This window comes from Rhizophagus irregularis, chromosome 4, assembly GCF_026210795.1.
Source record: "Rhizophagus irregularis chromosome 4, complete sequence".
In the NCBI taxonomy this organism is placed as follows: Eukaryota; Fungi; Glomeromycota; class Glomeromycetes; order Glomerales; family Glomeraceae; genus Rhizophagus; species Rhizophagus irregularis.
The window spans coordinates 5,526,300-5,543,724 of record NC_089432.1 but is presented as its reverse complement, the minus strand read 5'-3'; the positions used below and the strand labels follow the sequence as shown (position 1 = coordinate 5,543,724).

The window sequence follows — 17,425 nt, the reverse complement described above, 5'->3', positions numbered from 1 at the left end:
ATTTTGTGGACCTGCTGATAAATGTTCAACAAGTATATATGGAAATCTTCCTTACATAGCACCCGAAGTTATTGTTGGAAGAGAATATACTTTTGCATCTGATATTTATAGTATTGCAATTCTTATGTGGGAAATTTCATCTGGACAAACACCATTTATAAATTATGAACATGAAAATGATATTGTAATGAATATTATTAACGGTATAAGGCCAAAAATTGTGCCAGGAACTCCATTAGAATATAAAAATTTAATGAAAGAATGTTGGGATGCTGATCCATTAAAAAGACCTGACGCTAATACACTTTGTAATAAAATAAACGATATTAACTTACATTATCAAAATATGTCAGATGAATTATTCAAATCAGAAATGGATAATTTAGATATGAGTAAAGTAGAAGAAAATTATACGAGTAGCAGATTATCTACAAGTAAAATTCACAACTTTGGAAATCTACCTGAACCAAGAAATGCAACAGAAGGTATAAGTGTATAATATTTATTAATCAATATATTTATTTCAAAATACATTATTAATGTTATCTTTTTATTATAATAGAAGAACAAGAAGGTATAACCATATAATCTACTATTTTTTGATTACTATACTAATTTAGCTTTAAATACTTTATTTTACTGTTAATAGTGTTTCATAGTAAATTGTATGATTTTAACATTCCTAACAATAGTAAGTATTTAATAACATTATAGCGTTGAATTATCATATAATGATGTTTAATAATTGATTTTTATTTTAGTTGACGACTTTAATAAATCAAATGAGCAGAATAGTAGCAAATCATCAAAAGTAATTACTATTTTTAGAGGTAATATATTTTAATTATCGTCAAATCGAGATCGATTTATATAATAATTCTATATCTTAATTTTTAGATAGTAGTAAAAAATTATCTAAATTATTTAAAAAGTTGCAAATAAAGTCAAATAGTAAGTTAACAAATAAAGTTACTATATCAATTTAATTTATTAAACGCGACTTTTATTTAAAATTTAGATGACGAAAAAGAGAAAACTCAAAAATATGTCGATGGTAGGTGAAAATTTTATGTAATAACGAATGATTTTAATATTGTTTTAATTCTATTTACTTATCTATTACAGATGATGACGAAGTATATAATAATCCAAACTTTCATTCAGAAGAACAAGATGAACTGGAAATTCCTGATGGTAAGCTCTTAAAATAAAGTAGAAAAATATAAATTTCCTTATAAAGCAAATAATTAATCTATTTTTTATCTTTAGATGGATTTTAAATTGTCTTTTGATGAATCAAATTAACAATATTTTTTTTTTATATTTTAAATTATTATCGTTTATTTATTTATTTATTTATTTATCATGGATTATTTAAACACTAAGATTAGAGTAGTAAATGTTTTACAAAAATTCTTAGTTTGTAATTTAAATAATTTTAATAAATTTATTCAAATTATTAAATGTATAAATACCGTATATCAGATATTGATTTAATGAATTAGTATACTATTTAATTTTTTGATGTTGTCTATTATAATAAGAAAAAAATTAACATTTCGATGGTAGTAGCTAAAGTTTAGACTCGAGTATTCAATAAAATTTATTTTTACAAAAAAAAAAAAAAAAAATCAATAAATATTAATAAACAATGCTTTGTTTAAGATTGGACAATAATATTACGGCGAGACGGCGAGAGTTTCAGAAATTTTTTTTTTAAATTTTTTTTTTCTAATAATAACAAATAACAATAGATTAGTATATAAATAAAATTTTCTGATTTTTTTTAATAATGCCAATAGATCGTTATAGATATAACAAAATCTTTCAGAAATTTTTCTAAATTTTTTTTTCTAATAATAACAATAGGTCGTATAATACATAAGGCAGATATTGTATAAATAAAATTCTCTGATTTATTTTTAATAATGCCGATAGATCGCTATAGATCTTTCAGGAATTTTTTTTTTCTAATAATAGGTATAATACGTAAGACGGTATGGTATAAAATATAAATAAAATTATGAAAAAGGTATCGGAACTTAATTGATAGACAAAAGGCATTTAAACTATATCAAAAAGTAGCAAATTTAGGAAATGATTTTAGCCCAATACAATCTTGCTTTAATGTATGAATATGGAAAAGGTATTAAAAAGAATATAAATATAGCAAATTATTGGTATGAGAAAACTTCTAGGCAAGGATATCAGTATGCTCAAAATAAATTAAATAAATTAAAAAGGGGCTTTAGTGAAAGCTTATTGTTATTTATTATGTTTAATAAAACTTGGGTTCTTATTTATTCTGCAGTAATGACTATTTGCATGGGTTAAAATATCTGATATGGTAATGGTATTTAGATCTTTTAAAATTGATAAAATTTGTATTTATTTATTTATTTTATTATCATTAAATACTTTTTTGTAATACAATAAAATTGAAAAAATTCTATAATTCATGTGGATTACAGTATCTTTTTAAAATTTGTAATTCCTGTAATAAACAGTTGCTTTGAACTATTACTATTATATGCAAATTTGTGAATAATGCTTATTAAGGTTGCAGGAAGGAACTCTTTATCTCTGAACAGTTTCATTAAACATCATGTTTAAGAATGATTTCGTTCTCCAGAATACTTAATAAAACGGAAAAGTGAATAATAGACTTGACAAATATTAACTATGATCACGTGATACAGCACCGCTTTAGTCGTCCCTTTTATTGGTAAACTTTTTATATCAAAAGCAGTAATATAAATCGGTAATATTGAAAAATGATGCTGAAATGTATAAAGTAATATAGTTACCGTCTTACCGGTAATACGATTAGTAATATTATGTGCGTTACGTGCGTCGGGTATACAATATCATATTATATTTCGAGTTTAGTATTTTGGCATATTATTTATAATTATAAAAGTTCAATAAATGATTATCGTCTGATGTATGTAGAAATGAGCATTCTGATTTGTAATTTAAAGTATAAATTTAATCTTATCATTAAACAATATTGTTAAGGGAAACACAAATAAGAAATTACACTAGTCCAGTGGCGATCGCTCTTTATAATAACAAATTCGCGTAAAAAAACATTTTCTACACATTATTAATCAAATTTAACTTATTTATATTATAAGCCTTTATTATTGAAAACTAATTACATCAATTTCGTATTATTAAATATTTCTTTCATCATAATGTCTACTGGATTCACGGAGTTAAACGTCACAAATGATCCAAGCTTTTTGTATTGTACTACATCACATTTTATATTGTGTGATAAAATGGATATAAAGGGAAATAGAACCTACGACTCAAATAATATTCGTGAAAATATATTGAAGATTTTATTAAGGCGTAATGGTGAAATATATAGTATTACATCAAATTTTTGTTCGAAGATTCGTGTAATACCGAATTGGTGTAATGTGTCGTTACTGCCGTAATATTTCGGTACCCATGTATTCTGCTACAGGCTCGTTGATTAGGCACCTCAACTTCTGAGAAGAAGTTATTTGGATTACAGCATTAACAACTAAATACTTCATGTTATATTCATCATCATATACAAAAGAAGTATGACAACCGCATTAGTATCATGGAAACATATCTGATTTATGATTTATAATCAATATAATTAAATATTTTTTGTTCTATTATAATAAAAAATTTACCGACAACCAAAAAAAATTACAATAAAAATAATAACAAAATAAAAGGTAACCGGATAACTCAATAATTGCGATCTGTTATTTTGAATAAATATGATTTTTTTTTAGCTGATCAAATCAGCTGTCAGCCAATATATTGTACATCATGTGACATTTGAAAAAAAATCCAGGCGACAATCACCCAGGCGATGTTTAGCAATTCCCTTAAATTTTTATTATTTTACTAGGGATTGGAATCGATTTTACAATAATCGAATTTATCGAAAATCGATAAGAATCGATTTTAAATCGATTATCGAATAAAAATCGAATTTACTTATTGTGGCGCAGTAGCGTTAATAAGATTTCCCCTGCGTACCCTACAAGTATTGGTTTTATTTCGGTTGACAAAAACCACATTATTTGTCACACAGTTAATTTCTTAATTTCTTAATGCCGGCCGTTTCGTGACATTTTGGGGTAGTCCGTTAATAAGAAGTTAGGTCGCTGTCACGTGACATTAACAAAAATCCAAAAAAGGAAATTTTGTTGTCCAACGAAATTCAAGTTATGTTGTACAAAATTCCAAAAAAGGAAATTTTTATGTCGATCTTAATAAATTTTAATAGTCACGTGACCGGTAGTAGTATAATTTCGATTAACGATTAATCGACGATTAATCGATTCTAAAATCGATTCTAATAATGATAATCGATTCCAATCCCTATATTTTACCATTTTAACTTATAATAAACCGAAATCTGCCATTTATCTATACTTAATTTACTCATTATAAATAGAAAACATCATTTTATTTAAGAAAAAGCTAGATTTAAAAAATTTATTTATTTTAACGAGGCTTATTTATAAAAGAGAGATCAACAATTTGCATATTTATAAATCATTTTTTTTTTTTACAATAACTTTCATTTAAAAGATCTTTTAAAATCATGCCAAGCTCCCCGACCTCTTGTGTAGATCAAAACCAAAAAAGAGTATACGTTGCAAGTGTTTTGATGATCGTTTACCTGGGAGTTTATGGGTCACTTTATTTTAAAAAAATATAAAAAAAAATTGTAATACAGTATTTTAAAGAGTACAACAGATTACCAAACAGGAAAAAGTTATTGTCTGTTTTTTTACTCTACGATAAAGTATAACTAAACTGCAAAATTTATTAAAAGATTTAATTTAGTGATATTTAGCCGATAAAAAAAAATATCAATTATTTAGCTATTAGTAAAATATATCAGTCCGTCAACATCTGTATTTTTTTTAAACATAATGTGAAGATTAAAGTTTACTACCAATTTCGCTTTATTTTATTGGAAGATGTGAATGTTGTAGTACATCACTTGCTGATAACTTTGTTTATATAACACAGAGAGTATAATGTGACACGGAATCATTTTGCTAACAACAAACGTGATGAGAACGAATCAGATCTTAACATATTCGTGTTTATTTATTTATTTATCTATTCGGACTTTTTTCATTTCTGGTTTTCCTTTTTCTCTGAAAGAATTCCGTTGAACTATTTTTCGTTTCTTGCTTTTTTTTTCCTTTGATAGAATTCTCTGGACTCTTTTTTCCATAAATGGAAAATCGTGTCGTAGTATCCATTGGTAATTATCTAAATTCATTTTTTAAATACTGCTATTATTTAGAAAATCATTGCTAAAAAAATTCATTTATTCAAACCAAGAGATTTTGGAACAACATATTCTGTAAGTTATTCTATTTAATCTTCTTATTTTAAACTATTGAATTTTCATTAAATCATTGCAAAATTTTTAGGGATTTGCATATGCACATAAAATAGATAACGAAATTATTACGAATGATACTTGGCCCGACCAAATCGGTCCATTAAAAACAAATACAGCATTACAATATGATAAAAATTTTAAAAATGTTGTAGAATGGGGGTTTCCGGCGTTAGCTAAAAACCAAAAAAAAGTAAAGGGAAAATCAAAAAATCAGACTGCTTCAAAACCGGTCGAACATTTTAAATTACATTTATCTAATATTCCTGATAATGAGAAACCTGTTCTGCCTAAAGGCATAAATTATAAGAAAGCCATCACTGATTACTTGAAATGTATGGGAGAAGTAAGCATTTTTGTATTTATTTAAGTATGGTCTTTTTTGTTATTGAAATTTTTTTTCATTTTTATTGGATTTCTTTATAAATAGTTAATCAAGGAGACAATAGCAACCAGATGGCCGAATGTAAAGTTCATGGAACAAGTTTTGATTATATTAACAGTTCCCGCAGTATTCTCCGATCAAGCGAAGGCAATAATGAGGGAATGTATTTATGAAGCAGGTTTAATTAACGTAAAAAGTTCTGAAAAATTACAATTTATTACTGAACGTGAGTTTATATTTCAATGTTTAACGTCTCATATCCGATTTTAATTTATAAAAATAATCAATAAACTTTTTCATTCTGGTTTTAATAGCTGAGGCAGCTGGTAATTAATATCAAGTTCAACTACAAATTATTATTTGGAATTTATCTAACGTTTTTCTTTCAAAAAAAAAAAAAAAAAGCTGTATATTGCATGAAAGTGCTAAAGGAGCATAATTTAGATACCGTGGGAAGTATGGGAAGTATGTATATTTAATTTTTTCTAATGCTTATTTCAGAGTATGAAATAATTACTAATAAATTTTATAAATTTTGATTTAGCCAACTTCTTAATTGTTGATTGCGGAAATAGCACAGTGGATTTAACCACATGGCAGTTATTGGAAAATGATAAATTGGAAGAAAAAACAATTAGAGCAAGTGGATTTTGTGGAGGAGTTTATGTTGACAAAAGTTTTCTTGCTTTTATTGCAAGGAAAATAGGATCTACGGTTTTGACATTGCTTGAGGAAAATCATTACGGAGAACTACAATATATGGTTAAGGAATTTTGTAAAAAAGTAAAGTTTTTGTTTACGGGAAATAAAGAAGAGTATAAAACTGTCGAATTGGATTTAGAATATGTTTGTCCAATTATAAAACAATATGTCACGGGTGATAAATTAGAACAATTGGAAGAAGATGAATGGATCATAGAACTTAAATTTGAAGATGTTAAAAGAATATTTGATCCTGTAGTTAACAAGATTATTAAATTAATATGTGAACAACTTAATAATAGTGGTCCCATTTCTGCTATGTTCTTGGTCGGAGGTTTTAATGAATCTAGGTATTTACAAAAAAGAATTAGAGAAGAATTTTCGAGTAAAGTCAAGAACAGTAATATTTCCGTACCGTCCCAACCAGTAGTTGCCAGTCTCAGAGGAGGTAATCGTATATTGACGTTGTAATTTTTGTTTATTAATAAAATCTAAATAAATTTATTACAAAATTAAAGCGCTTGAATATGGTCTTAATATGAAGAAAATTAAAACCAGAAGGTTACTAAGGGTAGGGTCTTTTTGTTGATATTTAGTTGATGATCGTGTAACCCGTTTAAAAATAGAACTAATTAATCATTTTTTTATAAAAATTTATCATTTCGATAAAAAATAATTATTAATTTAAATAAAATATTTATAATTTTGCTTTACACAACTTTTGTTCTTTATTATTTTATATACAAATTCCAATTTTTTGCTAAAATCAAATCTTCGGCATTTACATTAACTCCTTCTATTCTACATATATAAGTCAATATTGAGGAATCTGTCCTAGTTCAATAAATTGGTATATAATTTCTTCAGTAATTAACCAATCAAGCAGGTACATACCAACTTTTGTGGCCGTAACCTAATTTGAATACGAGCTTCTGAATATAAAGATAATTTATTCAAATTTTTTTGGTTGACATTGTTATTTTTCTTATTATAGAAAACATCTATTATGTCTTCTCGTGTAATATAATGCATGTTATGCTTTTATTAGTACAGCATATAAGAGACCCCAAATAACTATTCGTATCATTCGCACAGCTTCAGACTGTGCGTCATATATTGACGGTGTATCCTTTTCTCGGCGCAAACAATTATCACAAATCATACATTGTAAAATTGGAGGATCGTATAACCATTGGAACCATTGGAACGATTGGTATGTAAGTTGCTGACGGCATTCATAAATGGAATCTGTATACAATGCCATTAACATAATTTTTCTTTAGGGTCACGTTGGTATCTTATAAATGATACATTTCCTCATGATTTGACAAACTAATATTTTTTAGTATTGGATTTACTTACTTTTCCTGTCCTCCACCAATAATTACTAATAAAGTACGAATGTCTCCACGTGAATAGAAAATTATGGCTTTTGATCCTTGGCCTAAATAACCAACACGCCCAATTTCTTGTACATATTGTTCATTTGATAAAGGTAAAGTGGTGTGTATTATTAAAGTAACATCGAGTACATTTATTCCCATTCCAAATACAGATGTTGCTGACATTATTCTAATTATTCCATTTTTCCACGCATTAGAGGTGGCAGCTTGTTCGAACTAGACATCTTTCCATGATACATAGCTACAATAGAAGGGTGAAGGGTCAAATGCTTTTCGCAATTCATCAGTAATATCAATACAATTTTGAATGGTAGCGGAAAATATAATTACTCGTCCTTCTCCTTCATGATTATCTAAAAGATTAAATACTTGCCTGGTAAAGTTTTTTTTCCCTATTGGTTTTGGTTGAACTTCCAATGCAATATCCTGATGATGAATTATAGGACTTCTGATAACTTTTATGTTTGGTCTTTCTAAGACTGTATAAATTTAGCTGCATCTTCAGGTGAACATGTAGCTGTTAATGCAAGTAAAGGAACAGAGGGAAAATCTTGTTTTTAACAAAAATATATATATATATATATTTTTTTCGTATAATGATTATTTAATCAACAAATTAAATACCATTGTTAAAGTTTCAAGAAAAATTCATACAAATTATATTTAGGAAAATTAAATTCATTTTTTTTTATTTTTTTTTTTTAAAAAAAATAAAATTACTTTCAATAAATATATTTTTTAATTTTTTTGTTACAATAAATACAATAAATTATTTTTATTTAATTAACATATAATTTTTGACAGTGATTTTTAAAAAAAATTTTAGGTTAAAATATATCACTTGATTTATTAATTTTGTATTTTTTTTTTAAAAGAAAAAATTACTTTACCAAATAAAATATTTTTTTTTTATTTTTTTATACAATAATTACAATAAATTATATTTAATATAGAATAACAACTATTTTAAAATTAACCAATCAAAATTTAGGACTTTTACGATAAATTCTACGTGAACAAAATTTCAATAACTAGCTTCAAGGAAATACTTTAGTCCCATTTTTTCATTACGTTCTACATTTTATCTTGCCAAAGATATCAATCCTAACTGACAAAAATTAAAAATATTATTCCTGATGTTGACGTTGTTACCGCTGGTAAAATTGTTGAAAAACGGCCATACCGTAATTTAGATGATTTCTTAACCAAACATAATAAACGTATCAAAGCGGAAAAAGCTTGGTGAAGCTAATATAAAGTTTGAATTTTTTCCTTTTGATATATAAAATCGTTAGAGCTATTCACAAATATGTTTTAAAAGAACTAAGAATAGAAGCGTCAACCACTTTATGCTTTAATAAATTTGGGATCTTAAAATTTTCAATATTGTTAAAATCAGATGCCCAAAAATCTTTATTATTTTTCTGACATCTTTTTTAATTATAATTTACCAAGACGGCCAAGAAATTACTTGTATAGTTTATCCCTGAAACGGTAAAAATGGGCGATTAAAGCAGCTCATCTACTACATTACAGATTTCGATCAGCCTGCATTTACAATGAAAAGGGGTTCAATAGTATTCATTGTATTATACATTTTAAATTACCATTTTGGGTGCTCCGAAAATGACATAATCTTCAGAGATTTTTGCTATCTCATCTACGTTAGTTCACATATGTAGTCTAATCGCTCATTAAACCGTTTTAGGGTTAGTGGTTGCATAGTAAAGCACGCCATTGTGTGTGATCGCAGTAAATAAATGAAAAAGGAAGATTTTTTAATTTCTCGAAGCCGTTATTCGAATTTTCTCTTAAGATGAAAATAACGTGATCTTATATGATCCGGTTAAATTCACAATTCCATGCGCAGGTATAAATGAAGTATAAAAGAGACTTGTTTCCCAGCTGTGCAAAGATAATTAAATTGTTTAACTGTTACCATCTAAAAAATTCCGACGAAACGCATTGATTATCTAGTTTAACGTCATTCAGCTCTTCGAGTAACATGCCATTTTGGGCCATAACCACTGATTTTTTACTCGTTAGTCAAGCGATATTCATAGGAGTGGGAAAAATAAATTCACGTGATGTAGGCTACGCCACGGAGGCGCAGAAAATCAATCAGATTATTGGCATTCGGTAAAAATTATAAACTACGAATTACTTTGCTCATTTTTAGAATATTGCGGCATTATCTACTTCGGGGTTGGTTAAAGTAATTCCTATATATAACTTTACCATTTTTTAACTATAATCATGTGATCTAAGTTATCGAATCATTTTTTTCAATTAATCGTTGTTTATAATCTGAATCAATGTGGCTAAAAAATTTACAAAATAAATTTTCAGATATTTATAAAGATTTGGATCACCGGGATAAGTTTACTAATATATCTCTACTCATTTTTTGGATTACGATAAGTCGATAATATCAATTATAAAATTTTCTGCTGGAATTATGGAATTATCTAAAAAGGAAAAATTGCAATATTTTTGCACCAAGTGTAAAGGTAATATAAATTGTTAAGATCTTATAAAGATTTTTGGAAAAATAATTGTTAATAAAAAATTTTTAAAAAATTTTAAATATAAATTGAGATCTAGTATAAATATCACTTTATTGTCTGTTTAGATATTACTGTAAATGAAATATTGAATTGTAGTAAATTACAATTATCTTTCATAATAAGTTTCTATTTAATTTAACGAAACACATTTTTATAATTTTCATTATTTTAAATTTCATAACTTACAATCGAATAAAAAAATTTACATATACAACGCATATTTCATTTTTTTTTAAATTTCACTTAGCCTTCCTCTTTTCGATAATAATTCCACTAGGACTTGGGTATGCAGTTGGACCGTACAACTTTCTTCCTTCAATTTTACCACTCTCCGTGCGAATATTATATTTTAAGATAATGTTATGCATAAAAAATTTGATTTCGCTTATAGCAAAATATCTTCCAGGGCATCTAAATAATTTAATAATAATTAAATTAATTAAATTAATTTTAACATACAGTATTTGCAAAAAAAAAATAAATTAAATATTATTATAAACTTACGCGTGTTTACCAGCTCCAAATAGAACAAAATTTTTACTAATTTTTGATGCAGGAGCATTTTTATCTATATGTCTAAATGGTTCAAATGATTTCGGATTTGGACCTTGTAATGATTCATCTTGATAAATATCATCAACATAAATCTTAACTGTATGATTTTTTGGTAATTGTAATCCATTAGAGAAAGTGTAATCTTTTAATACAGAATGATCAAGTGCTAATATATGACCAGTTAATCTTAAAGTTTCTCTAATAAAACTATCTAATTTTTTCATATTATCAAGAGCTTCAAATGGAAGTACACCATTCTCATCAGCTTCTTTATGTACTTCCAATTGTTCTTCATATAATTCTTGCATATATTGAGGACGAGAAGCTAAATCCATTAAAGCATTTGCACAACCGGTTGATGTCGTATGAATTGAAGCGAAAAGAAACGCAAATATTTTATCAGCTAATGAAGAATAATTAACATTATTAAGATCAATATTTTCTTGTTCTATAATATCTTGAAGTAAATCATCAGGACGTTTCCAAGAATCACCATATTTTGCTTTCCCTTGCAAACGGTTACAAACTTGATTTTTAATATATTTAATTAATATATTTCTATGTTTAATTGCTGGATTATATAATCCTGAACTAACGAGAATACGGTTGAGGTATCCTGGATAATAAAAATTAAGTAATGGTGGAATTTTTTGAAGTGTCAATAAATCACTTATAAATCCTGCAAATGTTGATCATGTTTCGATTCCTCCTATAAAAAAAAGTAAATTTTTGAAAGGAATAAATATTTAATAATAAAAAAAAAAATTTTTTAAAATAATAAATATATATATACTTACTTCACCAATAAAAATATTTGAAACAGGGGTAGAAATAATTTTAGTCATTAAAAGATACATATTATTAAAAACTTTTGGACCATCATTAACATTAGTATTAATATATTTTTGAATGGCAGAATGAAGACATTTTTGCATGCGCTCAGAATAAAAATTTAATTTACAAAAAATATAATCTTTAAGCAATTTTGGCACATTTGTTACACCCGCATGTTTAAGTAATAAGTCAAGCGGAATTGTTTCGACAAATGCTTTCCCAAAACTAAACGCATCGTCTCTTGTTAATACCTCTTGCGAATATTCTTTTCCTATTAAAGTACATATAATATTTTATTGGTCATAAACATATATAATGATTATTTATATACAGTATATATATAAAAATGTATTACCGACAATTGTTCTCACTTCACCCCATATATATATACTAAAGATTTCACCATACTAATTAATACGAAAATTAAAATTGTTAATAGATTTGACGCAAAAAAAAAGAAAACAAAAAATCTTTTTTATTATTTTATTAACCTCATTTTTGCATTGTTTGATGAATTCTTCGGAATTAAACATATAACTATAAGTATGACCGATAATTGGAATTTTATAACGAACAAGAGGTGGCATATTCTAAGAAAATAAAAAAATAAAATAAAATAAAATAAAATAAAAACAACTCAATATAGATTAATAAGATAATTTTCTTACGAGTTTTGGTTTGCGAAAACGCTTTAAAATATAAAATGATACCAATAGAATGGATCCTAGAATGATCGTTTGATACATAGTTTTTTTTATATGGAGAAATAAAAGTAAGTAAAATGAAAGATCGAAAATTTTAATTTAATATTGACTTTGAAGGGAGTCGATAATTTTTTGCGGGAAATAAATACGCTTTTTTACATCTACTTTTGAACTTACCTAAGATTGTTTTATGATTGTCACAATCAGTTCCCACAAGATCAAACCTAAAATGGTAAATCAATTATCATTATGCGTTTTTTTTCTTTTCTCCGCAGTATTATATTTTGTGAATGAAATGTAATTATTAATATTAAAAATAAAATGTAAATATCATTAAGGTTTTAAGATTAGTAAACATTATTACTGTATTATAGTTTAAATAAAATTAGTTAAGGCAAAAAAATATATAATACAATTGGAAAAAAGAAATTGTTTTAAAGGTAACGCAAATCTCTTGGCGGACCATCCTTACGTTAATATTTTATTAATTTTTTTTGTTGATCGTACAGTATTATTTTTTCATTTGAAAATTTACCAAAACAATTATTGATAAATTTATTATATAACTTTGTCAAATTTAACTTTTTAGATAATCAAAATAATTTTTATTGATAAAATCAAGTGTATAATTTTGGAATTTATGGATTTTACCTGAATCATGTTACCAGTTTTTAAATTTTGAAAAATTATTTTTTTAGCAGTTGTACAAATGTATCACAATAACTATAAATTAAGCCAAAAATGCATCACGATAAATATAAATTAAACATAATAAAGGGCATAATAAAGGACAAAAATTATCCATTATCGTGGTCTCGTGGTCATCAAAATTGCTGCACCACTACCATTATGGTTAGTGAGGTAGTGAAAAATTTTATGATAATCAAAAATATTTTTGAATTTAATTTTGTCTCTATCGATCCTGAAATCAAAAATCGAGTTTTTGATTTAAAAAAAATGTTTTTTTAAAAAAAATTTATTATCCGGATTCTGGGTCAAAATCCAGATACATAGTGTAATGCCGAAATATACCTAGTAAATTTATTAATTATGAGGCGTAGTAGAATTAGTGTATAAATTTTTAGTATTTTAAAATTGTATGACGTTATAAAGGTAACGTCCGAGATGACGATTTAGGAATTGAAAATTCTGATGATCAATTTAAGGGGTAACTACGGATATGTGTAATCATTGATATATGAAGATCTTTATTTACATTTTGAATATTAAAGTTAAGGAACGGGAACTATTAAGATGTCAAAAGATGCAAAAGGAGACTTGATAAAATTTCAGGTTACTAATTTGAAGTTACGAATTTTTAGAAATTGAAAATTTAAGTTATGAATTTTGAGATTATAAATTGAAGTTGTGATCTTATGTTACGAATTTAGGGATTTATTGAATATTAGGAAATTATTTTGATTATATTTAGTATTATTAAACATTTAAACCAAGCATATTATTGTATTTATTTATATTATTAATAAAGTATTATTTTGTTAAGCCTAAGGTGGCAAACGTGAATTATCACGGGCTTAGGTCTTACAATAGTGAAATTCGATAAACGGTTCCACTAAAAATCTGGTATAGCGAAAAAATATCAATATACTGACAAATAATTTTCGTGCTAATAAACTAATATACGTTATAGTTTATGAAAATGAATATAAAATATTTTTAATTGAAGAAATAAGTAATACATAACTTCAGCCGGAATTAAGATTTTTATAATTCTGGCCAAAATTAAGATTTACCGCATCACGTTACTTAAATTTTATTGGTTAATGGTCACGTGATACGGTTTATCGAATCATTTTTACCCTATAGCTGGTTAGAAAATTGATCTGTTATAGCGAATATCGAGCTTTTACTAGTAAACTCCGGTATATTAAAACTATTTTAATATACGTGATTTGGTTCCAGAAAAAAGTCCAGTTTAGGCTTTATCGAAGATCCGGTTTATTAAATTTCACTGTGTATTTATAATCGGATTTAAAAATCGTAAATATTCAGATATCTAGAAAAATAAAATTATCTGGGCTCATTTGGTTGAACCTGGTAATGGATTGAAACACTAAAGATTTCAACCTCGTATTAAATACTTAATTTTTCTTAGAAATTTTAAATTTCTGCATATATGTAAATATTTGTATTTTAAATTCATTTCATATTTCATTTCGAGTTTAAATTTAAAGTCATATTTTCTATATGATATCGTTTCACTACTAAAGAAATTAATAATGTCAAATTTAAATAGTGATATTTTTTTATGAAATTTAAGAAATATGATAATAAAAAAAAAATTATAAAAAATTCTCTCTTGTTTATTAGTCTGAACTGTTACAGCACTCTTTAGTCGTGCAAAATTTCATATCAAAAATTCAATTTTTTAAACACATACAGTGCATATAACTTAGTCACAAGAAAATTATTTTTATTTTTATTTTTTAATTTCCATGTGAACAAAGTCACGATACAAATTACAGGGACGAACTATACGTAAGCCTATCTAAAGTAATTCTAAATTAAATTGTGAACCAAACCGCCAAATCTGACAATGCCACCCTGGTGTCGAAAATGATGAAACTTAGTCACAACAAAAAAATTTTTAAGTGGCCAAATTTAAAATATCAATTTATATCACATGATACATTAAACTTGCAATTTTATTGGCTAGATTTATATAGTTTAGATTATAATTTTTTTAATTCTAGCCAGACTTATATATAATTTTAGCATATAATTTTAGCCAGATTTACACATAATTTTGGTCAGAATATTAAAAGTGGCCAAATATTTAATTTAATAGTAAAATATTCTAACTTTGAACTTCTACTAATTTATTAAAAAACATTTTATAGAAATTTAAAACTGTAGTTTTGTTAAGCTTGTTTTGTTTTATTATTGTATAGTTATACTTTACATTTATCGTTAGTGAGTAGTAGTGATTTGAATTTCATCAATTTTAGTTGTTGTGACTAAGTTGTATGCAAAGAAAACAGCCAATCATATTAGCTTTACATGTTACCTTAACGATCGGCATAATCATAAATAACGAACTTTTCGCCTCATTTTAAAGTTTGAACTCTTTTTTTTGTTATATTAAAAAAAACAATGTCTAAACTTCCTGCTGATTGCTGGAATGAGATTTTTGAATACTTGGAAGATGACATACATACTTTGTATTCATGCATATTAGTTAATCGTCTTTGGTGTGAAGTTTCAGTAAGAATTTTGTGGAGAAATGAACAGAATTATACTACTTCGAACTTTAGTACTTTAATTACTTGCCTTCCAAATGAGTCAAAAGAAATTTTATCTAAAAATGAAATTACTATTTTAACTCCAACTTTAAAACCTCCCATTTTCAATTATGCATCATTTTGCAAAGTTCTATCAGTTAATCGAGTTTATTACAAAATTGGAAGGCTTCTTAAAAATCAACAAAATATTCTATTACAAAGTCTTAAAAATTATACATTTATAGTTATGCAGGAAGTACTCCAAATGTTCATGAAAGAAATCCCTTCTTTAAGAACTCTATTTTTTTTACCCATATCCATATATAACTTTTTCCTTATGTCCTGGAGCAAAAGATTGTTTAAAAAATCTCTCAGAATTAAGCTGTAGTTCAGATATTTCCACAGAATTATTTTATCAACTATCTCAAACATGTTATAATATACAATCACTTACTATAGAATTTAAAAGAATTATTTCGAATTGGAATAGTAGATATAATTTCTGTTCAGAGAAATTTGAAGCATTTTGGTATATTACTATATCATGAGTATAACGTGGCAAATAAAATTTTTTCATTAATGTCAAAAGTTCCTAAAACTTTAATTAAATTAGATATTGATAGTAGAATTTATTATATTCCATCATTGTCTTTTATTGCCAATTTCTCAAATTTATAAGAACTTAAATTATCACTTAAAAAATGCATTGTTGGTTTTGAAAAGTTACAATATGTTATTTTTTCACAATTACAAGTTTTAAAAATTCGTAATGCATTTCCAAGCAATGGAATACCAATAAAATTCTTAGAAAATAATGGGAAAAATCTAAAAGAAATTTATATATGTTGTAATGATAAATCATTTAATTTATTAAATTTAGCTATTTCTAAGTTTTGTCCAATGCTTAGAAAACTTTCCACTAGAATTAAAAATAATGAATTGGAAACATTAAAAATAATTTTTAATAGTTGCAAATATTTAGAAAGTATTAAAATTTGGTGTGGAGGTGAATTTTTGAGCGAAAAACAAGCATTAGAAACGGTTGTGAAAATCATGTATTTATCTTTCAATTTAATTTACTTCCGGAAGAATTAGAGTCCTTTTTTGTAAATTGGACAAATCGTGTACCACAAAAATCACTTTCTTTAATTATTATATATGATGAAGAAAATAGCTTAGATAAAAATGATGAAAATATTGAAATAATTAATAAATATATTAAATTAGGTGTTATTAGGAAATTTAAAGTTACAGGTTTTGATCATTATTATTATATTTAGACTATCATGATGTACTCATATTCTTATTAATAAAATTAAAAAATTTCTTTTATATGTCCATATATAATTGTTTAATACACAGTTTTTGTTGATGTAATCTATTTTGAGATATTAGCTCTTTTTATCAAATAGTAAATAAAAATCAAATTTAAAAATGTTCCTAGTGTTGCAATAAATTTTTGTAGCTAAACAGAGAACTATTTGTTAGAATCTGATTATGATGATGAGAATTGAGATAACATAATCAAGAGAATTACTTGTTAGAATTTAATTATAGTGATATTTATTGAATTCAAAATAAATATGACAGATTTCAAAATATAACTTCTTACCTTGG

General features: G+C 25.6%; 5 protein-coding genes across 5 annotated transcripts; 3 read left to right on the top strand and 2 right to left on the bottom strand.

The window, feature by feature from the left end:
- Window positions 1–373: 373 nt before the first annotated feature.
- On the top strand, window positions 374–1,280 carry OCT59_024489 (uncharacterized protein; the record flags this gene model as incomplete). The annotated part of the gene is made up of 8 exons (XM_066135471.1): window positions 374–485; window positions 563–574; window positions 650–691; window positions 762–830; window positions 898–951; window positions 1,019–1,054; window positions 1,126–1,194; window positions 1,270–1,280. The coding sequence occupies 8 exons, from the start codon at window positions 374–376 to the stop codon at window positions 1,278–1,280; spliced, it is 405 nt and encodes a 134-aa protein (XP_065991488.1).
- Window positions 1,281–5,247: 3,967 nt separating this feature from the next.
- On the top strand, window positions 5,248–7,217 carry OCT59_024488 (uncharacterized protein; the record flags this gene model as incomplete). The annotated part of the gene is made up of 8 exons (XM_066135470.1): window positions 5,248–5,275; window positions 5,358–5,377; window positions 5,448–5,762; window positions 5,847–6,027; window positions 6,116–6,127; window positions 6,207–6,266; window positions 6,346–6,951; window positions 7,022–7,217. 8 exons carry the CDS (start codon window positions 5,248–5,250, stop codon window positions 7,090–7,092), a joined length of 1,293 nt encoding a protein of 430 aa, XP_065991487.1. The 3' UTR covers window positions 7,093–7,217.
- Window positions 7,218–7,536: 319 nt separating this feature from the next.
- On the bottom strand, window positions 7,537–8,071 carry OCT59_024487 (uncharacterized protein; the record flags this gene model as incomplete). The annotated part of the gene is made up of 2 exons (XM_025325449.1): window positions 7,537–7,780; window positions 7,866–8,071. 2 exons carry the CDS (start codon window positions 8,069–8,071, stop codon window positions 7,537–7,539), a joined length of 450 nt encoding a protein of 149 aa, XP_025181157.1.
- A 2,641-nt stretch (window positions 8,072–10,712) lies between these two features.
- On the bottom strand, window positions 10,713–12,608 carry OCT59_024486 (uncharacterized protein; the record flags this gene model as incomplete). The annotated part of the gene is made up of 6 exons (XM_025316173.2): window positions 10,713–10,884; window positions 10,978–11,707; window positions 11,822–12,133; window positions 12,218–12,269; window positions 12,354–12,452; window positions 12,531–12,608. 6 exons carry the CDS (start codon window positions 12,606–12,608, stop codon window positions 10,713–10,715), a joined length of 1,443 nt encoding a protein of 480 aa, XP_025181156.1.
- A 3,072-nt stretch (window positions 12,609–15,680) lies between these two features.
- OCT59_024485 (uncharacterized protein) lies at window positions 15,681–16,196 on the top strand (the record flags this gene model as incomplete). The annotated part of the gene is made up of 1 exon (XM_066135469.1): window positions 15,681–16,196. The coding sequence occupies one exon, from the start codon at window positions 15,681–15,683 to the stop codon at window positions 16,194–16,196; it is 516 nt and encodes a 171-aa protein (XP_065991486.1).
- Window positions 16,197–17,425: the final 1,229 nt, after the last annotated feature.